Here is a 22400-nt window from a genome sequence, read left to right as displayed (position 1 = left end):
CTTCTGTAGCTCAGCTAACCAATCGTCTTCATTTATGGTTCCTTCTATCACCTCACAGACACTCACCTCATCTTCCTCACCCAGATCATCATCAACAACCAATGGAGGGGTAGACGTATCAACCAGCCTGGATAAACAATCAGCAGAATAATTACCTGCCCCTGGAACGTATTGAACAGTGAAAGAAAAATCCTGCAAACCAACAATCCATCTGTGAATACGTGATGAAATCGAATGCAGCCCCTTCTTCTTGATTGCATTGATTTCTGTAGTATTTTCTTTCTCTGAGGAATTTAAATTTTTCCCCGACTTTAACTCACCAACACATTTCATCATGTGCTCCACCTTTTTTGCAACAATGAGAACTTCCTCAGGGGGATCATCTTTCATCCACAATTCTTCTCTAATTTTGTCACTGTTGCAATGTAACACAATTTGGTCCCTAATTCTTTCCTCAACTGCACCCCCAAAATTGCATTTCGAAGCCAATTTCCTAAACACAGTCACAAACTCCTCTACAGATTCATCCTGCACCTGTCCCTTCAAACCAAAATGATATCTTTCTAAAAGTGTGCTAACTCGGGGCAAATAATGACAATCCAATTTTGCAATAGAAATTTCATATTCATTCAAATCACGCGCTTCAGCATGTGGAATCTCAGGTAAAGTTTCAAGAACATCTTGTCCTTCTGCTCCCAAACAATGTAATAATAAAGCATGCTTCCGGTCTGCACTAAGATTAGTGCCATAGACAGGTGCATAGTTCCCAAAAACCTTTTTCCATTTTGATCAAACAATCAAAGATTCTCCTGGAGAGGGTAAGAGAAACTGTGGTGAAGTAACATCCTGCATAATACTTAGACTGTATCGCAAATTGTATAAAACCAAGTATGACACGAATTAACACAAAAAATATTTTTAAAAAACAATCCAGAAGATCACAAAAGGTCATTTTGAAAAACAAGAATATAAATCAAAGTTAAAATAAGATAAAAATACACACAAAAAAATGATATAACTTCTCAAAGTCACAGTTCCATTGTGAATCCCATAGAAGAGAATAGCAGAATAACCAGTCTCTTAGCTTCGGTTATCGCAGTCTTCTTTTTTTTTTGAAAGAGAGAAAAAAAAAAAAATCCGTAAAAGTTACGATGGTTCCACTCACTGAAGAGGACAAACACAACCTCGATGAGCTGTCTCCTCCAAAACAAGACACAGACACTTTTTTTTTTCAAATGACAAAACTGCAGAGAACAGGCGCAGGCTCGATATAATGACTCCTCCTGATGAGGCCGACACGAAATTGACACGAAACTGCCATGAGCTGACACAGCCTCATTAACACGCCTCCTCTTGACACAGTACGCTGTACGCTGTACGCTGCACAGCCCGGCTTCGGTCAGAACCGACAACAGAAGACCAGGAAACTGGATACCTCATGGATATTATCCAGTGAAAGGACACACAGGAGCCAGGGAACACTTCACTGTTTACAGGAAGCCATGACCGCGTCAGAAAACAGCCGAGCGGATCCTTTCCTCATATAAAACTCTGCTTCTGCGTCATGAAACATCCCGCAGAAAACTGCTCCTCCGTTGAAACTCCGCAGTGGAAGGCACCTAACACTTGAACCGTTAGGTGAAATCGCTCAACAGACTTGACAGTGATAAGCTGGGACACTGTAAACAGTCCCAAGAAGAAACAGCCATCTGTACCTTGAGCGGTAAAAGTCAGCTCCTAGTTCCAACACAGCTCCAAACCGCCAACGTGTCTGAAATGGCATGTGTGATCTTGTCGCCTCGTTAAGGTGCTGACAGACTCCAGATCCCATCCAGATCGCGCCAAAATTGTGATGTCTTCTCGTAGAAATGACAGAGCCAGCATGAGGTAAGAGATACCTTTATGAAAACCTTCACCAACTACAACATTAACTGCCCCTGCTGTCGCATAGATTCTAAACATGTCATCAAACACTCTGAGGTTATCATCAGAGCTAATCTGTCACAGTACTCCATAGCAACCGTGACGGATTACACTCTCTGCCAAACTGAAAGTCCGCCCCCTCCTTAACAGTCGGATGGACCTTCAGTATGGTGACAGTGGAGACAACTCTGTATCTGCCGCCGACATATAACCCCGACGGCTGACAAAATAAAGGTCGTCTGAGGTTTGGCCACTGATTTAAAGTGGGTGGACAAATGGCCAGTTTTCACTGTCCATCACTGCCAGGTAAAACCTGCTTGGGAAGGGGCAGGAAAAACTGTAAAATGACCCCCACACAATGGGGAAAACTCCCATGCAGAGGGGGTCACTGTGTTTTTTTATTTTCAAATAATCCAGATTTGGGATTTTCTTTTTGAAAATAAAAAAACATTGAAAGTTTGCCATACAGCAGAATCATGTTGACGGACCGTCTGTCAAACTTTCAGTAAATTTACAGGAACCTCCATGACAGTGGTTCCTGTCAATGCAAGAGATGTCTCTGGACAATATAGGCTAGTGGAGGGGCTGGAGAAGTGGTAGTGCACCAGCCCATGTAAAACAGAATAGCTTGGAAGTGATTTTTCAGGTTTTCTCTGCTTGCACAGGGCACCTACTTAACGTGAGTGACCATGCAGAGCAGTAGAGAGTCCTATTCCTGAGGGCTTTGGGGGCCAGCCCAGGAAGGAGGTGAGGCCCATGAGATTAATTGTTTTAAAAAAGGCAGAGAGACAGCCTGCTAGGGGCTTCGAAAGGAGACCTCTGAGGAGGGGGAGAGACACGGTGTCTTCCTTTCTTTCGTTCATTGATACAGAAGAGAAACTGCTGAGGCCCTCAGAGAATTGTCTTGAGGATGGCATGGACAGAGGCATGCTGTACAGCACTGCCAAGTGTCCAAGGTCCATGTATGAATAGTTGCCATAGTCCAGGTTGTTTTCTTTTTTCTCTTGTAGTATTGTCTCTAAATGAAAAATAATGATCCCAAGCAACAGCTGTCAAAATGGAACAGGAAGACTTGCTGATGCAGAGAGGTAGGGTCACTGAAGTTCAGGAGCGAGGATGATAGAAGGTCTTGGTTCAATTGTGTTAGGCTGTATCTACCACGTTGCATCTATAACGCTGGTTGCTACCCATCATCCTAAATCCATTATACACTGCACTATGTTGCACAATATGATGCATTCACACCTATGTAAGCTCATGCTGAAGGGCACTTTCTAAATGATGACTACAGGATAAACCTGACTTTGGATCCCTGTGTGTCCCTACATAGGCCAGTGCGCTCCCATGGTTCAGTGGAGACTTCTCGATGGGAAAAAGGAGCAGTTTCAGGATTAATGTCCTCATGCATTCAGTACTGTAATTGAGAGCATGTTTGCTTTCAATGAAGGTGCCCCTGTGCAATGACAAATAAGTGTAGTACTGTATGTCTTTTGTCTCTTGGTCTGTCTCCTTCTCTCCGTCCACTTTTCAGCCATATAAATAGATGTTCATGTGCTCTCTGTATAAATGCAATTGCAAATGAATGGTGAATCCTTCTCAGAATTTGTCTGTTTTATACTGTCTCACTTTCTTCATTACAATCTGAGAAGAGCTTGCATCTGCCTTTTGTTATAGTCAGAGTGGTACAGGGCACCCCTGCTGCATATTTATGGATACGGTATGGATGTTGCAATAGCAGGTTTCCTCCCTGCTGAGTTATCGCTGGATACTTGATGTAGCCCATGGTTGCTGAAGGCTACCTTGCAAGTGGAGGGAGGTTGGGAGGAGGGGACAGAAAGGAATAAACAAGCACTGCAAAACCAATTTGTATACCTTATAACTAAAAGTGCCTCTTCCGTGACTAATGGATAGAAACTCTATAAGTTATCGTAGATGCACTCTGCCACTCTTCTTTGCGCTACTACATCCATTCATCTACTCACTGATTCATTTTTACATTCACCCACTTAACCCCTTCAATGCGCGTGACGGAGCGGTTCTGTCATGCGCGTCGGTTGCGCTGTGCGCATGACGGAACCGCTCCATCACGGCCCGCCCGCTCAATAGAACCTTCAGCACGGCGTGGTAATCCGTGCCACGCTGAAGGGGTTAACGAACAACAATATAACAGACACACAGATTCAACAACAAAATGGACCATACAGAGAAGGAATAAACATAGAAAAAAACATCTAAACTTGGAAGGCATATGCTTGTGACACAAAAATAAAATTAAACATAGCACTGGGCAGCTGTCTTGCAACACTACGAAGAAGTGAGAAGCTATGATAAGGTGAAACCCTCAGCCTTCCAAACTGTCTTGTGTAACTACACTATGGAGGGTTAACCTGTCATTCTTAAATCCTGTTTTTTACAAGGCAAGTTGTGTGGCCCTTAGTATATGTAATGAGAATCTACACCCAGGTGAATTGATGTGATCAGCACATTTCTAGGATATTTTTGTTGGGTCCTCACGCACAGGTCCCACCGGTGGCCTGCTTCATCATCGGCCCCGCACCCCCATTACCTAGTTGAGTGGGTGGGCTCAACGCGTTTGTAAGCAGAACGCTTAAACTAGAACCGAAGGATTGAAAATGGAATTAGAATTGCCCACCGGATCCTAATTTGTATTTACTCAGAAGGTCCTTAGGCAAGGTTAAAAGCAGTGGAATGTCACAATGGTATTATAGCCCCAGACATCTGAGTTCAAAATGTTCCAGCCATTAAATGCCCAGTGGGTCAATCTCATTTCTTCAGGACCCGAATAGAATATGTATTCCCTATATGGTGTGATTGCTAATTCCAACTAATTGTACAGGCATTCGTAAACAATTCAGTAAAGCATGCACACAGCTATACAGACCATTATTAGGACTCTTTCCTTGATATGGTGTGTACAAAACATTAATATAAATGGGCATTGCATTTATTGGTCTCATGATTTAGCACAATATCCCTATTATGTGCCGAAAAGCATGCAAACATGTGTAAGACACCCCTCAGTATGTTGCATAGTTTGTAATGGGTACATGTATATACACTTAAAAGGCATATACGATGAAAGGTAAATCAAATTGCATAAAATCAAAATTAAAAATACAGTGTACAGCATGCACACACACAAGTGGCAGGAGAAAAGGTCTTAAAAGTACCTACATGGCCTACATATCAGTTAGGCATCATAAGGTTAAGGGGAGAGACGGGCCCTGTAGTCACACACTGTTGAGTGAAATGAAATCTTTGACTATAAAGCTAGAGTTATTTCGCTGGGCATGAAATAAAGAGGGGTCTTCGTTCACTTACTTCTTCAAAGGGCACCGTCCATGGAAAAACCTACTTGCTTCCCCACAACCCTGCTTGTTAGCCCTGCTCGCGCTGAATGGCATATATCAAGAGGGTAGCTGGAATCATGTGACCACATCAGGGGTCACTTGATGAGAGGCCGTAAGTACTAGGGGCCACATAGCTGGCTTATTTCCTGATTATGTGACACAATTTGAGTCACTTGGCATCTTTGTGCCAGCTCATTGGCTATGAGGCCAAAAGTCCCCCGGGATCGTTATGCTGGTAACCCAAATCGTCCTAAAGTTGCTTAGGATGGTGATTCATAAGATGCCTTGAGAGTATGATGTATTTACCCAAAGCAGTGCTGAGAGACGCGTAAGTGCGTCCTTATCATGTGTAGTTATTGGTCAAGTAATCGCCAGGGGATGCGTGTAAATGTATTCTCGCCTTTTGCGTGGGCAATGGTCGTTCAGAATTGGTGTGGCACGCCTTACCACGGGGAGTCACTTTCGGGGGAAACCTCGTGGAAGGCTGGGAGGTGCAGTTTCGTCTCTCCAGTGGAGAATAGTCATTCAGTAGGTGTTGGGCTCAAGTGGGCATGCCATTGAGGGTGTTATTTGGTTAGATTTACCTAAAGGATTAGGAGATGTATGCAGTTGGAAATGGTATGCTCAATGTCTCTATGTACTTAAGTTAAACTCAAATTTTATACGACCCCGAGACTTTCATTTCCGACGCGGAACGGATGCTTTCAAATGGGTGGATAAAAGCTTATGTGCTATAAGATATTCCATCACGGAATATCAACATTCAGACCTACAATGATATAAATAAAACACAATGCCAGCAGCATTCACAACATATATAAGCTCCAATATCTAAATCTTCACACAGCTCATCTATACAGGAGCTGAAAGGTTTGGTCTTAACATGCACAATATGTATCGAGTTCCCAACTTCCTTTATGGATCTCAACCCGACTGCCTCCAATTTTGGGATTCCTCTTTTCCATCACAGTCCTTACCTATTGAGCATCAGCTCATCCCGCCAGACAAGACACCAAGCCTAAAATATATAGTTTCCCGGCCTCCCAATATGGCGTCCGGCATACATCCTGCCACCTGGTATAGAAAGCTGGAGGCTAGGGCAACCACCTCACATCCTGCCAAATCAATCAAGTGAAGCCGAAGAACAGGGATTGGGATGATTGGAAACCTGGACGGTGTGGGGGAAGAGTAGAACTTGGAGTAATGAAGATTACGGGCAAGTACCAGCCATTATCTCCTCTTCCCTCTTCCACCTCATAGTCCTTACCTTTTGAGAGGATACCAAAGCAATGAAAGGGCTTCACTTGGGTAAATGCTCAAAAATGTTTATTTAGTCATATGTTGAAACATGAAACAAAATAACACTTGATCCTAATATTCACTCATGCTCTATCAATGATCTCAAGACTGATTCACCAAATGAGAATATTAGGTGAGGCCCATGTAGCCTCATTGCTTATCTCACAAAAAGTAAAACTTTTGAAAGCAGAACAGGATGGAATATAACCCATTCCACTGTGCTGAAAGGGGACCTGTACAATGGTCTTCTTTAATAAGAGGTTCTGTATCCTTAATAGCAATTCCTCATTTTAGGTCTCACCCCTGACAGCATGTGCACTGCCGCTCTTGCGTGTGAGAGACATTGTTTACTAGAAGGGACTTCAGGTCCGCCCACTGCTTACCATTCTTGGACTTCATTGTGGCTCTCATTTGCTGCTTCATACTTGGGCTGCGCGTGCCAGCTTCACTTCCTCTTCCTTAGGATAGAGCATTTACTCCCTCCCCCCACCCTTCTCTTGTTTGGATTGCTTTTTTTTCAAACCTCATCCCAGTTGTCCATGTTGCTCCTTCATGCTCACCCTCTCATTGTCCATGTTGCTTCTTCTCTCCCACCATCCACTCTGCTGGTGTCTGTGCTGCCCCCACCATAAGGACAAAAAAGCACTATGACGCGGCCAGCACCATAGCGCGCTTTTATTTTAGCTTTCCATTATCGCATCAAAGAACTTGTTTTTTCATAGCTTTCAGTGTTATTGCATAGATGCCACACTGCTCTACAACATGACATAGGCGAGACCTATTGACTTTGCCAATGTTTGTTTTACTTTGCTGCAATCTGAGTCATACACAAAAGTTCTGGAGGAACTAAATGGAAGTTTATTCTAAATCTTTCCCGGATGACCTGAAGAACCTGATTGTCTCAAACTGAAGGCTCCCATTAGTTTACAACAAATTTCAGTCTTCTCCCGGCCGCAGATCCTCTTGAAGTGTCATATAGTAAGGCTTTTAGATTGCCTTAACCCTGAGTAGTGACTCAAGTCTGATCGTTCTGGGCTTTATCCAGGTAGGGTCACCCATACCACGTCCCGGCCTTCTAAATGGCTAACCACCTCCCCGGGATTGCAAAAGACTGAACAGGAGCCCTCTTGAACCCTGAAAACCCCCCTTTAGATGTCTGCTTTAACAGAGCCACCAACTTCTTATCTTCAGCAAACTTCTTAATCATTGTATCTAATTGATCCCAAAACGCATTGTTGAATGAGTAGATTCTTTTGCGCGGCGTCCGCCTTTCATGGCCCCATCCACAGTTGGCAATGAGCAAGGAGTCGTCAGACACATCTGAAAGAAACCTCACCTGCTGTTCGATTAGCACAAGGTTTGGAGGCACTTCAGTCCCTTAATCCAGAAGCTGTGTAAGACACCAAGGGCAATGTGTACGTACGTTCGAAATTGCGAGTTCTTAATTGTGATTCCATGTGAATCGCAATTAGGAAATGCAATTTCAAATGCACAAAACTCTATTAAGTTTCATTTGCTATTCCCAGTGGGTAACAAATTGACCTACCTGATTAATATTCATGAGGTAGGTTGCAATTTGCGACCCATTGTGAATCACTAAAAACACAGTGATAGTGGCCTGCTGGGGAATGCAGACCACCATGTCTGTGTTTGCTTTTTAAAAAAAGCAATGTGTTTTTTAAAATTTAAAAATGCAGCCTGTTCTCCTTATAGGAAAACTGGATGTGTTTCCAAATTAAAAATGAAATATTTCAGTTTCATTTTTTATGAGTAGGCACCACTGCCTGCTTTAAAAAAATGTTTTGCATGTATTCACAAAGGGCAAGGAGTTCCTTGGGGACCCTTTCTGTTTGCGAATGGGTTACCACCAAATTGAATTTGGTGGAAAAATGTAAATGTTTTGCAACCGCATTTTGGTCACCAAACATTCGTACATGGCACAGCGAATGGCTATTAGGAAGGGACGCCCTTAACACGCCCCTTCCTAATACATAATCGCAGAACCCAAATTGCGATTTGGTAATGTGTTACCAAATTGCTATGAGGCTTTGTACCTTTGTACATGCCAAAAAGCCTTTTTGTGTTTGCAAACGGGCTGATTCAGTGAATCGCCTCGTTTGCAACCGGCAAAAAGATTTTTACATGTGGCCCTTAAAGTCTTGTAATAAAGTTGGCACAACCTTATAGTGTTTGATGTTTCCTTATGAGCATTTATATATTTTCATGTGCAGTATTTAGCTGTTTGTAGAATAAAGTACTATTTCCTTTTAGAGCACTGGCTGGATTGGGAGAGTTATTCAGTGTTATTATTGTCTTTGCTGAGTTTTGAGTAGCTAGACTATACCAATTTCCTGAGTAAGCCTTTTACCGCTCTGCTTGGCTATAAGAATCATGGGGTTCACTTGTGCTGAATTTTAGGTCCAATAATAGGGTGGCCCCTGGATAGCAGAAGTTAAAAGCTCCAATTGATACAGTTGAAGCCCATAAGCACCCGATGGCCCGTGGACTCACGGAGCCAGTTTTCACAGTCCCAAATATTATGAAAACTAATTCACAGGGATGGGACAAACTAGGACGAGCCAGCTATTACACAGCATGTCTTTACAGTTTTATAGATGAATGCATTCAGAGATAACATGATAGGACCAGCTCTTAAATTCATGAAAGACATCCACAGACACAAACTTAATAATTACCTCAGGAGCCTTAGAAAAAGCACGTTAACCTGCAAAACACAGTAATTTTTTTACTAGAAAATTAAGACCATGTGCTCAAGGCCTCAAAACTGAACAGGCTTTATTTCTATGATTTATTGTGATATATTCAAGATTCCATTCAAAGTACAAACAAATTAGATTTTGTGTTTTAGTAATAGCATTGAAAGGTTAGAGGGGGTCTATAAAGGGGTGCCTTGCTATATTTTGGATAAAGCTTGAATGTGTTCCAGATGTATATTTCCTAGTCCTATGTGAACTAAAACTGCCCATAAGAATTGACAGAAAATTCAACTAAAGGCATTGTCGATTTCAAGTAATATCCTGCCGGCCCTGGATTTTCTAACACTAGCCATATTAAACATTACTATTGCATGGCTGTCTCTCAACCTGGGATGTAACTATGCTGTATTGAATGAACTGATTGTGTAACAACTTTAGCAAGCTTTAAGGCCAAGTTCACTAGTCTTTGGAAAGTTGCTGGCGCCTCATGTAGGCCAAATGGCAACACTGAAAACTGGAACAAACCATCAGAGGTGGAGAATGCAGTTTTCTCCTTGTCTCTGGAGTTAACAGGTTCAAAGCCTAAAGTAGTAATGCACTGGATTCCTCTAGCTGTTCTATCATTTCATCAACTTGAAGATGAGGGTACGTATCAAATTAAGAGATTTAAACAGTCTTCTGGGATGGAATACTTCTAGGAGGTTTGCTTAGTGCACCGGCTCTTCCTTTATTAGCCCTATCTTCCCTATAAGTTCTAATGCAGTGAACCAATGAACAATCAGAGGCCGTCTCGATAGCAGAGTTTAAAGTTAAGTTACTTTGTTGCTTCACCCACTCCTGCACCAGAGGCTAGGGGCATTTAAATATTGCTATAAATACATCTTCTATAGAATATCCAATTTAGAGCATGTTCTGGTCTGAGACACTTATCCGCTGGGTCTTTAATGTAACAAGGCTCTGATCAGTTCGCCAACACCTTTGCATCTGGACTGTATCTATTCCTAGGCTTTCCTGAGTAAAGACTTCTCCATATCTGCTGAAAATGCCAGCTTTCAGACTGGCATCGAAGGGAGGAAAATCACTCACAGTGATAGTCTCAAAGGCATGGAATTACCTTCCTCTACAGCTCCGCCAGATCACATCTAAGTCCCTTTTTAGGAAGGCCCTAAAAACCTGGATTTTCAGTGCTCCTGACACTCTCTGCAAAACTCTGATCCGATTCACTGTTTCTTACCGTCAGCAGTTAACCAGGCCTTTTGTTTCCATCTCTGGGTTCTGTTGTAGCGCCATGATGCTCCTCGGAGTGACAGTTGCGCTCTATAAATGTGCTATTACATTATATTTACATTACATATGGGTTTGTACCCCAAGGATTGGCCGTCTGGTAGGCTGCGTGTAATTTATCCAATAGGCGTGGAGCTAAGTCCTTACCGCATCTTTCAGTAGACCATGCGACACTTTTGGCTATTTGTTAGAAGTTCATTAAAAACACAAATTTGGGTCCTCTACAGTATATATTTTTATAACACTATAAATAGCATACTACAATCACCCCTCTGTTGGCCAGAATGTCCCCTAGTTTACCCAAAGCAGAGACGTGACTAATATCTTGCAAGTGAGTCTCTAGAGTTTGTTACATAATCTCTCTCTTGCTGAGCCGTCGTTCCAAGGGCCTTCTACAAGCTGGTAAAATATGGGCTCCATTTATGGACTCCTAGGTTCCTACTTCAGCTACTATTTTGTGGGGGTGGGTTTTAATTAAGTAAGTAAACCTTTGTCAATACAGAATTATATTACATTTTTAGATCTTAAAAGGAAATTACATTTTTCTATTGTATCTGGTAGAGTTTATCTAGGTTATCTTTAACTCCCAGTATTTCTTTTGTATTTTAGGTACTCTTCCTGTCCACCTTACAGGTGTTCCTCTGAGAAATAAAATAGCCAATGTCCAGGTACATATGGGATTAATACAAAGGAAGAATAAACAAACAAAACATTCTCTCCTCTTATTTCTGTTTTCTTCTTTACTTCTTCTTATTTTTCCTGTCATTGCCTTTTTATACATGAAAAAAATGGTAGTGATGGTTTAACAGGATTGCACATCAATCATGGACAGTAAATTGTTTTGATTATTCAATAGATGCTAATAGTATTGGTGCCCCTCAAGGTAACCGAATACAGACACCCCACTACCACAGATGTCACCCCACAGGAGTTCCTAAGAGCTCCCGTGCAAGACTTAAAAAAACAGTCGTCACTCTTTAGACTGAGAGACTGTAGACATTCAATAAACTCCTGTGCTAGACTGAAAAGTCTGTATATATATTTTTGATTTAAGGTACTTTCTTTTTTTAAACATAAAAAGGCAATAAATAAAAAAACAATGTATCTCGGCACTCTTTAAATATCTCACAGTTGTCAAGTAATATGACACAATTACAGTTCAGCAAATGGTGTGATCACTCACAGGAAACCAGTCCATACAATCAGTCTACTGCACAATATCGTTTAGTATCAAAGGTTGACATTTCATACAGATATACACAACCAATATTTGGGGTGTGATCCAAAACACAAACATATGTTCTTTAAAAGTCCACGGAGGTCAAGATCATACGGCCTCTTCGTTAGCAGTGATGGAAAAACAGCCGACACGTGTTTCGTTACAAGGTAACTTCTTCAAGGCTTTAAATATAGATGAATGTAGATTTCAAGAAGATTTGGATTTTTCCAAAATGTTAGTATTCTGTTCTTGGAGGTATTGAAAACATTTGAGACACCCTTAATTATGAAATCGTGTGAGTCACTGGTCAGTCGTATGAAGTAACCACAATTGGGGCAATATTTAAAGGAGGGATTTGTTCGGTATTTTGCTTACCCCCAATGACGCGAAGCACAATGTGATAGTCACTCACTTGTATTATGTAGATATCTCACAGTAGCATTCGTCTATTAGTCTTGTATTAGATGATATAAGAGGCTATGATATGCCTCTCTGGAAATGGCGCGTCCCAAGGGTATACAGCGTCAGGATACGGCGGACGCGCCGTTTCCAGAGAGGCATATCATAGCCTCTTGTATCATCTAATGCAAGACTACTAGACGAATGCTACTGTGAGATATCTACATAATACAAGTGAGTGACTATCACATTGTGCTTCGCGTCATTGGAGGTAAGCAAAATACCGAAGGAATCCCTCCTTTAAATATTGCCCCAATTGGGGTTACTTCATACGACTGACCAGTGACTCACATGATTTCATAATTAAGGGTGCCTCAAATGTTTTCAATGCCTCCAAGAACAGGATACTAAAAATTGGGAAAAATCTGAATCTTCTTGAAATCTACATTTATCTATATTTAAAGCCTTGAAGAAGTTACCTTGTAACGAAACACGTGTCGGCTGTTTTTCCATCACTGCTAACGAAGAGGACGTATGATCTTGACCTCCGTGGACTTTTAAAGAACATATGTTTGTTTTTTGGATCACACCCCAAATATTGGTTGTGTATATCTGTATGAAATGTCAACATTTGATATTAAATGATATTGTGCTGTAGACTGATTGTATGGACTGGTTTCCTGTGAGTAATCACACCATTTGCTGAACTGTAATTGTGTCATATTACTTGACAACTGTGAGATATTTAAAGAGTGCCGAGATACATTGTTTTTTTTATTTATTGCCTTTTTATGTTTAAAAAAAGAAAGTACCTTAAATCAAAAATATATATACAGACTTTTCAGTCTAGCACAGGAGTTTATTGAAAGTCTACAGTCTCCCCCCCTCTAAATGAAGTCACTTTTGTGGAAAATGACTAAATAAATGACAGCACTCTTTAGCAATGAGAGTGGGGCACATTTTTGATCTCCTCTCAGGAAAGAAATAAGTGATTATATAATTCCCAGGATTTTAATTTCTGTAGAAGTTATTTAGTGTTTTAGCACTTTCAGACAATGGTTTAAGATTTCAGATGCCCATGTCCCATTGCTAAGCCTTATCTTTCCAGGTGCACCTTTTTATCCTCTATGTGCACCACCTTCCCTCTTCTCAAATCCTACCTGGCCCAACCACAGTCTTGCTGGCCTATGGCAGGAGTACTGCCTCCACCAGCACTACAAGGCATCCACCAATCCTCTGTCGACTTGCCTGTATGTTCATTAGTTTCTTCTTAGAAGCTGTCTGCCTCTTCTTCCCTCTGTCCCATCCTGGTTCGGCACTATGGCAGCCCCACCAGTCCTCTCGTCTTCTAATGGACCTTAAGCCTCCTCCTCTTCTCTCTGGATCTTTCCATCCTGCATCTGTGGATCCAACATCATTAGCCCTTCTTGCCTTTCTAGTCTTCCCTCCTTTCTTTACTACCACTCCTCTAGATTGCATTCTCTTTTCTTTTTTTCTTGATGCTGGTGTCATTTTTTTCCTTCCAGGACCACCATCGGGACACAAGAAGAGCTAAGACATCACAGGACGTTGTAAACAGAAAAGTGAACCCTGCTACAAGAAAACGTGTGCCCCCTAATCTTGCTAAGGTGAGACTTATTTGCACATCTTGTATCTTTGTTCAACAGTCTAGTTACAAAAATCAAAACTTATAAAAATGTCTCCCCATCATTGGTTTCAGAATAAGGTCAAGCATTTGAGTAAATTGCCTGCCAAAGCAAAAAGTTGCCAAGATAAACCAAAATGGCACATGGGCAGGGACATGTTTAAAGACATTCTGAAATGGTAAGTGGCAAGAGTGTTATATGTGTAAATCAAAATCCAGTCATCAAGATCAGGGAAAGCCTTCTGAAATAATTGAACAACAAATTTACATACATCAGACCTTTCCAACCCTTCTTTCATACCAAGGATACCCAAATTATAGCATTGTTGTCTGCTTTTGAAGTCTTTCACCTTTGCCTGTAGCTCTTGAATTTGTGTAGTTTCTCAGCCGCTGTCAAGTTTCAGTATGAGTTCCCCTGTTTCAGTTGTTCTTTTTCAAGTTCATTCCATCTGATTTATGTCAGTGCTAATTGAGTCTACAATTGCACTTACAGAAGCTTGAGTCCTCAAATTATCAGACAAAAAGTTTGCAAAGTGAAATTCTGCCTCAATTTTGTGAGCCAGGAGAAGATGGTATATCTCTCCCAAGGAAAGCTCTCTCTTTTCAGCTATCTGTTGATCAGTAGATTTATCAAAAGTAGTATCTCTTCCTAAGGCAGAATTTAGCATATTTTCTCTGAACAGAGATTGTGTTTGTGAAGTGACTCGTCAGTTCTCCCCCTTCCAACCACATTTACTCACTGTTGACCAACTCTCATCTGACTTCCATAAATTCTTAGTTGCCATAGTTTCTTATGGGCCTTATTTAATTTTTACCTTGATCATTCAGCCCTCTTTTAGTTAAGTGGATGAACTTTTTGACACACTAGGGCTTAATTCTCATTTTTTCTCGTTGCCATTTATCTGAATTACAGAGCTAGAGAGTTCCAGTAGCTCTTGATTACCAGCACATAATTTTACTGTACTTAATTCTTTACACTTATGGACCGATTACGATGCGGCTCGGAAGGTGAGCTGCATCGTAATGGGCCCCTAAGTTTACTTTCCGACTGCCTGAGTGAGATATAGGCGGTCAGAAAGCAAACCGGACGGTCATTCCGCCTGGCTTACGACAGGCTCGGAAAGCCTGTCGGGCAGTCGGAACCCAGCTGTAATCTCAAGGGCAGTCCTTTCTGTCCTTGAGATTACAATGCACTGTTTCCGACATGGTTTCCATGCCAGCCTATCTGACATGGAAACCATGTTGGAAAGCATGTTTGGGGGCCCCCTTTGGTGCACAGCCTCCGGTTGGAGGCCGAGCGGGCACCTATGGTGCCCCCCTGTTGATCCCTGCAGCTTGTGGTAGGCATCTTGATGTGCATGCCACGGGGTGCAGGGATGAACACACCTCCCTTTTCACGATGAGAGCATGCATTACGGCCAGTTTACGCCCGTAATGCATGCTCCTATGGTGAAATGTATATATATATATATATATATGAAACATAGCAAATATTAACAAATCAACTGTAAAACATTAAATGCAGTACCAAATTATTTAAATATAAAAAACTATAAAATCCCAGAAAATACATTTACTAAAAAATATAAAAAAATGTAAAATATATATAAACAAATAACAGAAATTCAAAAAAATTACCTGCTAGATATATTTAAACAATATTAAGAAACGTATTGAAGTATGGGAATCCAGTTTATGCAACAGTAGTGACAGCATAGACTTTCAGAGGAGTTAAATTTACTATTCCCACTCCAAACAGGTCAAAAGTAGGGAAAGTATTGGATTTAGGAAAAGTATGATTTACTGTTTCATCTCCAATCTGTGTAACAGTAGGGAAAGCAATGGACTTTGGAGGGGTAGAATTTACTATACCCACTCCAGTCTGTGCAACAGTAGGGAAAGCATTGGACCTTGACGGGGTCAAATTTACTATTCCCACTCCAATATGTGCGACAGTAGGGAAAGCACTGGCCTTTAGAAGGCTAAGATTTACCATTGCCACTCCAGCCTCTGCTACGGTAGTGAAAGCGTCGGACATTGGAGGGAATAACTTTACTATTCCCACTCTAGTCTGTGCAACAGCGGAGAACGCACTGGACTTCGAAAGGGTACGATTTACTATTTAAACTCCAGTCTGTGTAACAGTAAGGAAAGCATTGGACTTCAGAGGGTTAAGATTTACTATTCGAACTCCAGTCTGTGCAACTGAAGGGTAAGTGTTGGATTTTGGAGGGGTTACATTTACTATTCCCACTCCATTCTGTGCAAAAGTAGGGAAAGCATTGGACTTTGGAAGGATAATATGTAGTATTCCCACTCCAGTCTTTGCAACAGTAGTAAAATCGTTGGACTTTGAAGGGGTCAAATTTACTATTCCCTCTCCAGGTTTTGCAAAATTAGGGAAAGCACTGAACTTCAGAAGGGTAAGATTTACTATTCCCACTCCAGTCTGTGCAACAGTAGTGAAAGCGTTGGACATTAGAGTGATTACATTTATCATTCCCACTCAATCTATGCAACAGTTGGGAACGTGTTGGACTTTGAAAGGGTAAGATTGACTATTCCCACTCCAGTCTGTGCAACAGTAGGGAAAGCGTTGGATGTCAGAGGCAAGATTTAGTATTCCCTCTCCAGTCTGTGCAACAGTTTGGAAAATACTTCACTTCAAACATAGAACATATTTGAATAACCCTATTAATTTAGAACAAATATAAAACTCTTAAGATGAACATAATTAATTAACCTCTAAACAATTATATGTATATAAAAAATAAAATATAATTAAACAATTTACATGATTATTATACAATTTAATAATTATCAAGTTACATTTTGTTTTCTTTATTTATTACTTAACTTCCCACACTATACCCCCACAAACCTAGCAGCCCAAAGTTAAAATATAACTGAAATAAAGAAGTATAACACAATTTACAAAACTGATACTCAATTAACTAATTAATTTATAATTAATAAATATTTTTTAATCAATTATTGCTTGATTAACATGCCACCCTATACTGCTACGAACCAAGCAATCCACGCCTAAAATAAATCAATATTACATAATGCACATGTTAATAATTGTCAATTAAATAATCTATAATAAATAAATAATTGATAATTATTACTTACCTAACATCCCACTCTATATCCCTACAAACACAATAGCCCACACCTACAATAATACGAATATATAAAGTTATTACACAAATTACATAATTAAGGATTAATTAAATAACTAATAATACATTATTACTTAATTAACTTACCCACCCTAGCAGCCCGCACCTAAAATATAATTAGAAAATATAATTATTACACAATTTACACAATTAATAATCAATCAAATAATGATTAATACATTAATAATTAATTGTTTAATTAATTATTACATAATTAACTTCCCATCCAAAAACCCTCTGAACCTAGAAACTTGCTACAACACTATAAATTACTATTAGCAGTTAAATTAAAATTATAAATCACTTATAATTGCAAACTATACTTAAAATATCATTAACAATTATACAATCTATAATAACACATGAAATTAAAATATGAAATAAACACATTAAGGTAATTAAAGAAAACAATATTTTTTACCACTACATTCTTGAAAGCGATATTAACAACAACGATATTCTTAACAAGGGAGCACCGAAGGTTGCACTTTGTCGCCTGACACTCGTTGCCTTCCCTTCAGCAATGCCACAGTCCCTTGGTTTCATCTTTGCTGAGTAGTACGGACCTGGCAACTTCATGTTGCACCCGCAACACCAACCACCACCAGTTGCCACCATTATCGGCTTCAACTCTGCTGAGTTTGGCAATACAACAACAACTAGCACTGCAAAAGGGAGGACTTAAAATACCATGCTGTAGTGTGAACTGTTTTTAAGCCCATGATATTTCAGATCGTTAAATCTAGATGGCAGCCCATTCAAGAGATCCATGAGCCCAATATCGCTTTCCTTCTCAGGATTAAGCAGGGATAGGAGACGAGATGTCAACTGACCACCGTCTACACCTGGACCCCAGCGTCCACTGTTTTTCAACTTTACTTTCCGGAGACGAGAAAAAAATGGCACGTTAGCTATAGTGTTTTAGGTTCCCACAAACACGGACATTATATTCACAGGAACTTCGTTGTTTTTCAAGGCTGAGCTCACTTTTCCACAAGTCAATGACGTGAGATGAGCGGGCCCTATAATGCAGGATTCCACATAAGGGTGGGTGAGTGCCCAGCGTCCTTTTAAAGGGGGAACTTTAACTGATACTGAATTGTTTAGGAGGGACTATGGCAATATTGCCCGAGGTATGGCCTTTCAATGGATGAGTTAATGTTTGCATTTCACCACCATTTTCCAAGAGTATTGGTCTCTATTTCATTTACTGATTGCAATGAAGGTCTCCCTTCTTCTCTCAGTGTTTGATAAATGAGCTGGAAAGCCATGCTTCTGTGGTGAAGGGGCATACATGTCTTCTGTATCAACAGGATTGCCTATTACCTTCAGGGGATGGGCATTGATCAACATGCAAATTTAGGGAGTTTAGTTTGAAAAACCACGGAAGACTCTATGGTACCGGTGGGAAAACTTTGGCACTGTGGCGCAGCTGCAGGGTGTGTTTGTTTGGCTTCCTCTCATGATCAAAGGAGTGATTGAGAATTTGGATTGGGTCTCCCTTGCATCTGGTTATAGAGCAAGTTAGGCCAGATGTACGACCAGTTTTTGCGAGCGCAAAATGGGTTTGCGACCCGTTTGCACACGCAAAAACCTACAATGGCAGTGTACACACACTATTTATTTTATTGTTATTTATTCATTTGAAACGTTTTGTATAGCGCTGGCTAGACCCGGAGGTATCAGAGCGCTTTACTTGAGATAGGACATTGTTTCAGTACATTGTTACATAGCTATATCAGTTACAGTTGCAGTTACCAGTACATGCTTAGGAGAAAAACGTGAGCTTACACAATAATATAAGATATTAGTGCAAAGCATATCCAAGACACACGTCTTATGGGGAGTGGAAGGTAGTAGGGGGAAAGGTAAACAGAAAAGGGGAGAGCAGACAGAGTCAGGTAGGCCTATAGTGGGAAATTACTCCAGGGGGAATAAAGTAGTCAAAGCAGTAGATGAGAGAGACAGATAAAACCGCGAAGAACCGTGAAAAACAATGTCCGATGTCCGGCTGGGTAGGTGACGGCCGAGGGGGTGTCCCAGAGCCAAAGTCCTCTACAGCTGCATAGGACAGCTCCACCAGGCATCGGCCAAGGGTACTCGGGCTCTGCGGTAAGTATAAATAGTTAAAGTTTCAGCCTGTGGGGCATCGTCATAGTTCCAAAGAAGGCATCAGTCCCGGTGTTACTGGGAGGCGCCGTCCGCCTCGTCCTCCAGCTCACCTCCATGTCAGAGGGCGTAGGGAGAGATCACTGGCGACATCAAAGGGAAAAGGTTCCCTAGCTGTGAAAGTAGTGAAAACGTCTTGCTCAAAGGGGTGTTTTGTATGTAGAGGGACAGTGCTTAGCCACGGCCAATTAATACAATTCAGGTGCAGCTACAGGGCATTTAGGACACCGGAGTTTGATGGGACGCTGGGTTATCAGCATGGGATCCCGCTAACACAATGCATCAAATGCTGTAGGAAAGACTGCTGTATGTAAAGTGTGGTCTTAACGTATGTTTGGCGCCATCTTGACTGCCGAGCACTAGTATTGCTAGTATTACTCACTTGGGTGTTGTTATTAGGCCGAGTTATCATACCTACTAATCTCCTTTGTTGTGCGTGAAGAAAGCTGCCCCCGTCACTGCTGCTGCACCCTTTCCCCAGCATCTGTGGCTCACCTAGAAAGGCAGCTAGTTTAGGCTTCTGCCATTTTGAGGTCAGGCAGGCCACGTGGTAGCTTCCTTGAGAATCTCGACCTGGCGCGAGGTGTGCTTGCTGGTCACCTGTGAATAGCCTGCAGATAGCCCCCCCGCTCCTGTTGCTGCCGCTACACCCCTGTCCTCCGCCTCTGTAGCTCTCGTGGTTAAGACTGCTTATTAAGAAATCTCCGGCTGCCATTTTACGGTCAGGCAGGCCATGTAGTTGATCCCCGGTGAGTCTCTGATGGGCGCGGAGGGTCCTGCTGGACTCCTGGGATAAGTTTGTTGCTGCGCCCCTGCCCCAGCCTCTGTAACTTGTGTGTTTCTCAATTAGGCTACGCTAACTGCCATTTTGGGATCAGGCAGGCTGCGTGACAGTGTCCCGGTGAGTATTTGCTTAGCGCGGGGCAGGGGGCGGCACTCCTCCGTTCCCTCCCGGTGCATGGACCGGCCGAGGCCTGTCCTTTTATTGCTTTACCGTGCGTTGGTGATACGCACAGCTCTCTGTCCCGCCGTTTCGGTGTCTCCCCCGCAGCTCACCTGGAAGCATGCACCGGTCTACGGGTTCCCCCCACCAGGAATGTTTTGCCGCTGGGGGCCAATGCTGTACTGACAGGCACTGCCCTGCACCGGGCTGCTGCTTCTCAGGGCTCATCAGTGCTCACCCAGCTTCGATGTCGTCGCCGCCAGGTCCTTCCACATGGCAACGTCTCCTGATATTAATTCTCCCCCCATGTTGAGCCGGGGGAAGCTACGGGTTTGCTGTATTCAGCGCTATGCTAGGCCTCGGTAAATTTGGGCTAGATTGCCTACTTTACTCCGAGTAATCTCTCGGTTGCAGGGGAGCCGAGACGGACTATGTTCTCTCCGCCGTCTTAGATGCCACGAGACCCAAAGACAAAACATTGCAACTCGCAAAATAGTGTTTTGCAACTCTCTATTAGGAAGGGGCGTTCCCTTCCTAATAGCGAGTCTCTTGCCATGTATGAATGTTTTGCAACCGCAATTGCGGTCGCAAAACACTCGCAAATTACCCCCCTATTCAAGAGGGTGGTAATGGAGTCATAAATGGGAAGGTGTGACTGGCTCTAAAAATATTTGATAGCGGCAGGCAGTGGTCGCAGGGACCACTGCCTGCCCTTTAAAAATGAAACGAAAACGTTTCACTTTTTTTTTTTAAGTGCATCCCATTTTCCTTTAAGGAAAAAACTGCTTTACTGAAATGCAGTCCCAGGCATGGAGGTCTGGAGGTCTGTTGAGCCCAGCAGGCCACCATCCCTGGGAGGGTCAGCCATTCCCAATGGGCTCGAAAATTGCAAGTAGCTCATTATTATTCATGAGCCTCGCATTTTGCGACCCCATTGGGAATCATAATCAGTGTCTCTGACACTGTTGTACATTCCAAATTGCGATTCACAATTTACGACTCGCAATTGAGCACAAATTGTGAGTCGCAATTTGGAATGGTCGTACATCTGGCCCGTTGTCTTTATAGAAAAGGAGTCGAGAAGACAGTGATAGATCTTGAGATGACTGAGGCCATTTTAGAATGACTACTGGAAGAGCCAGTAGGGAGAAGCGAAGACTCCTTCAATCAATCAATCAGGTTTCTTATAAAGCATCAAGACTCCTTGCGAGGAGATGCCCAGCAAAGATCCTTCTTTCCACCCCATGGGATCTGCCTAGTGTCGGAGGAGTGAGCTCTCTTCTGCCTCTGGCAAGCTTACCTCATTCTCCCATTTATTCTGCCAAATGGAGGTGGAAGCATTGATCTATTCAAAGCCAGACTCATTCTAAAGATGCCCTAAAGCAGAAAATATGCAGGGTTTTCTATATCTGTACCACTCATCTTAATTCACAGCAGAGGTTATGGAAACCTACTAGTGAAAAAAATCCAGAGAACAAAGTGAAATATTATGTCTTCCAAGAGTCCCCCAAACTTAGCGAAAGAAGGGGATGTGCCAACAGCAGTGCAGAGAGATCCTTTCCTGGAGCTCTTAGTTCTTACATATGGAGATTAGGGATTAGGACTAAGCAGGTGGAAGGGTCTGCCTCTGTCAACTACCCAGTCAGAGCACTGGATAACACAAGCACTGGTGCATGTAGTACACCGCTGACAAGTTACATATGACACGTAACTCACACTAGGACTTGAAGACACAGCCATGCACCCTATAACCCAAAGACAAGACCCACACAGAATGAGGTTCCTAAGACATTCTCGTGTGCCAGACACATTGAGGTGAGTTAAGGAAGGAGTTGGCCAAACAGGTAGCCTTCACTCCTTCCGTAATTGCAGAATTGGGGGTAGATTCAAAGGATGGGGTGTTTTGTTAGGCTGTCTGTTGCCACACACTGTCAAAGAGCAGGTATGTTTAGCTGTAAATTCTGGGCTTATACCGTAACAGAATTTGGCCCTGGAGGGGTCTGCGTCTACCCATGGTGGACAGCTTGTAGCCCTAGAAGGTCTTCTGTGTGGTATGGAGAAGCACACGGATCGGTGTGTCTTTCAATCACTCTGGCGTGAGAGGGGACTGACTTATCCGGGTTTGGCCCAGATGGCAATAGTGGTTTATTTTGCCAGAGGGACGTTGTTCACAACATTACGTGGCGCACTACTGGCCAAAGTTGGGCGCTCCTGAGTTTTGGTGCATCAGATACAACAATTAACAG

At 42.2% G+C, this 22400-nt stretch overlaps 1 protein-coding gene across 2 annotated transcripts in view; it reads left to right on the top strand.

The window, feature by feature from the left end:
• LOC146782611 (lysophosphatidic acid receptor 4-like) overlaps positions 1 to 22400 on the top strand; it is a 61215-nt gene that overhangs the window by 6028 nt on the left and 32787 nt on the right. Inside the window, exons 2-4 of one of the 2 annotated variants that reach the window (XM_085638172.1) lie at positions 11204 to 11262; positions 13739 to 13840; positions 13933 to 14036. In XM_085638172.1, coding sequence (XP_085494298.1) covers positions 11204 to 11262; positions 13739 to 13840; positions 13933 to 14036 — 265 coding nt within the window. The remainder of the gene's footprint in view (positions 1 to 11203; positions 11263 to 13738; positions 13841 to 13932; positions 14037 to 22400) is intronic. The other variant, XM_085638171.1, reaches the window with a different exon arrangement.

Source organism: Triturus cristatus, chromosome 12 (assembly GCF_964204655.1).
Source record: "Triturus cristatus chromosome 12, aTriCri1.1, whole genome shotgun sequence".
Taxonomy (NCBI): domain Eukaryota; kingdom Metazoa; phylum Chordata; class Amphibia; order Caudata; family Salamandridae; genus Triturus; species Triturus cristatus.
This window is presented reverse-complemented; position numbering and strand designations above follow the sequence as displayed.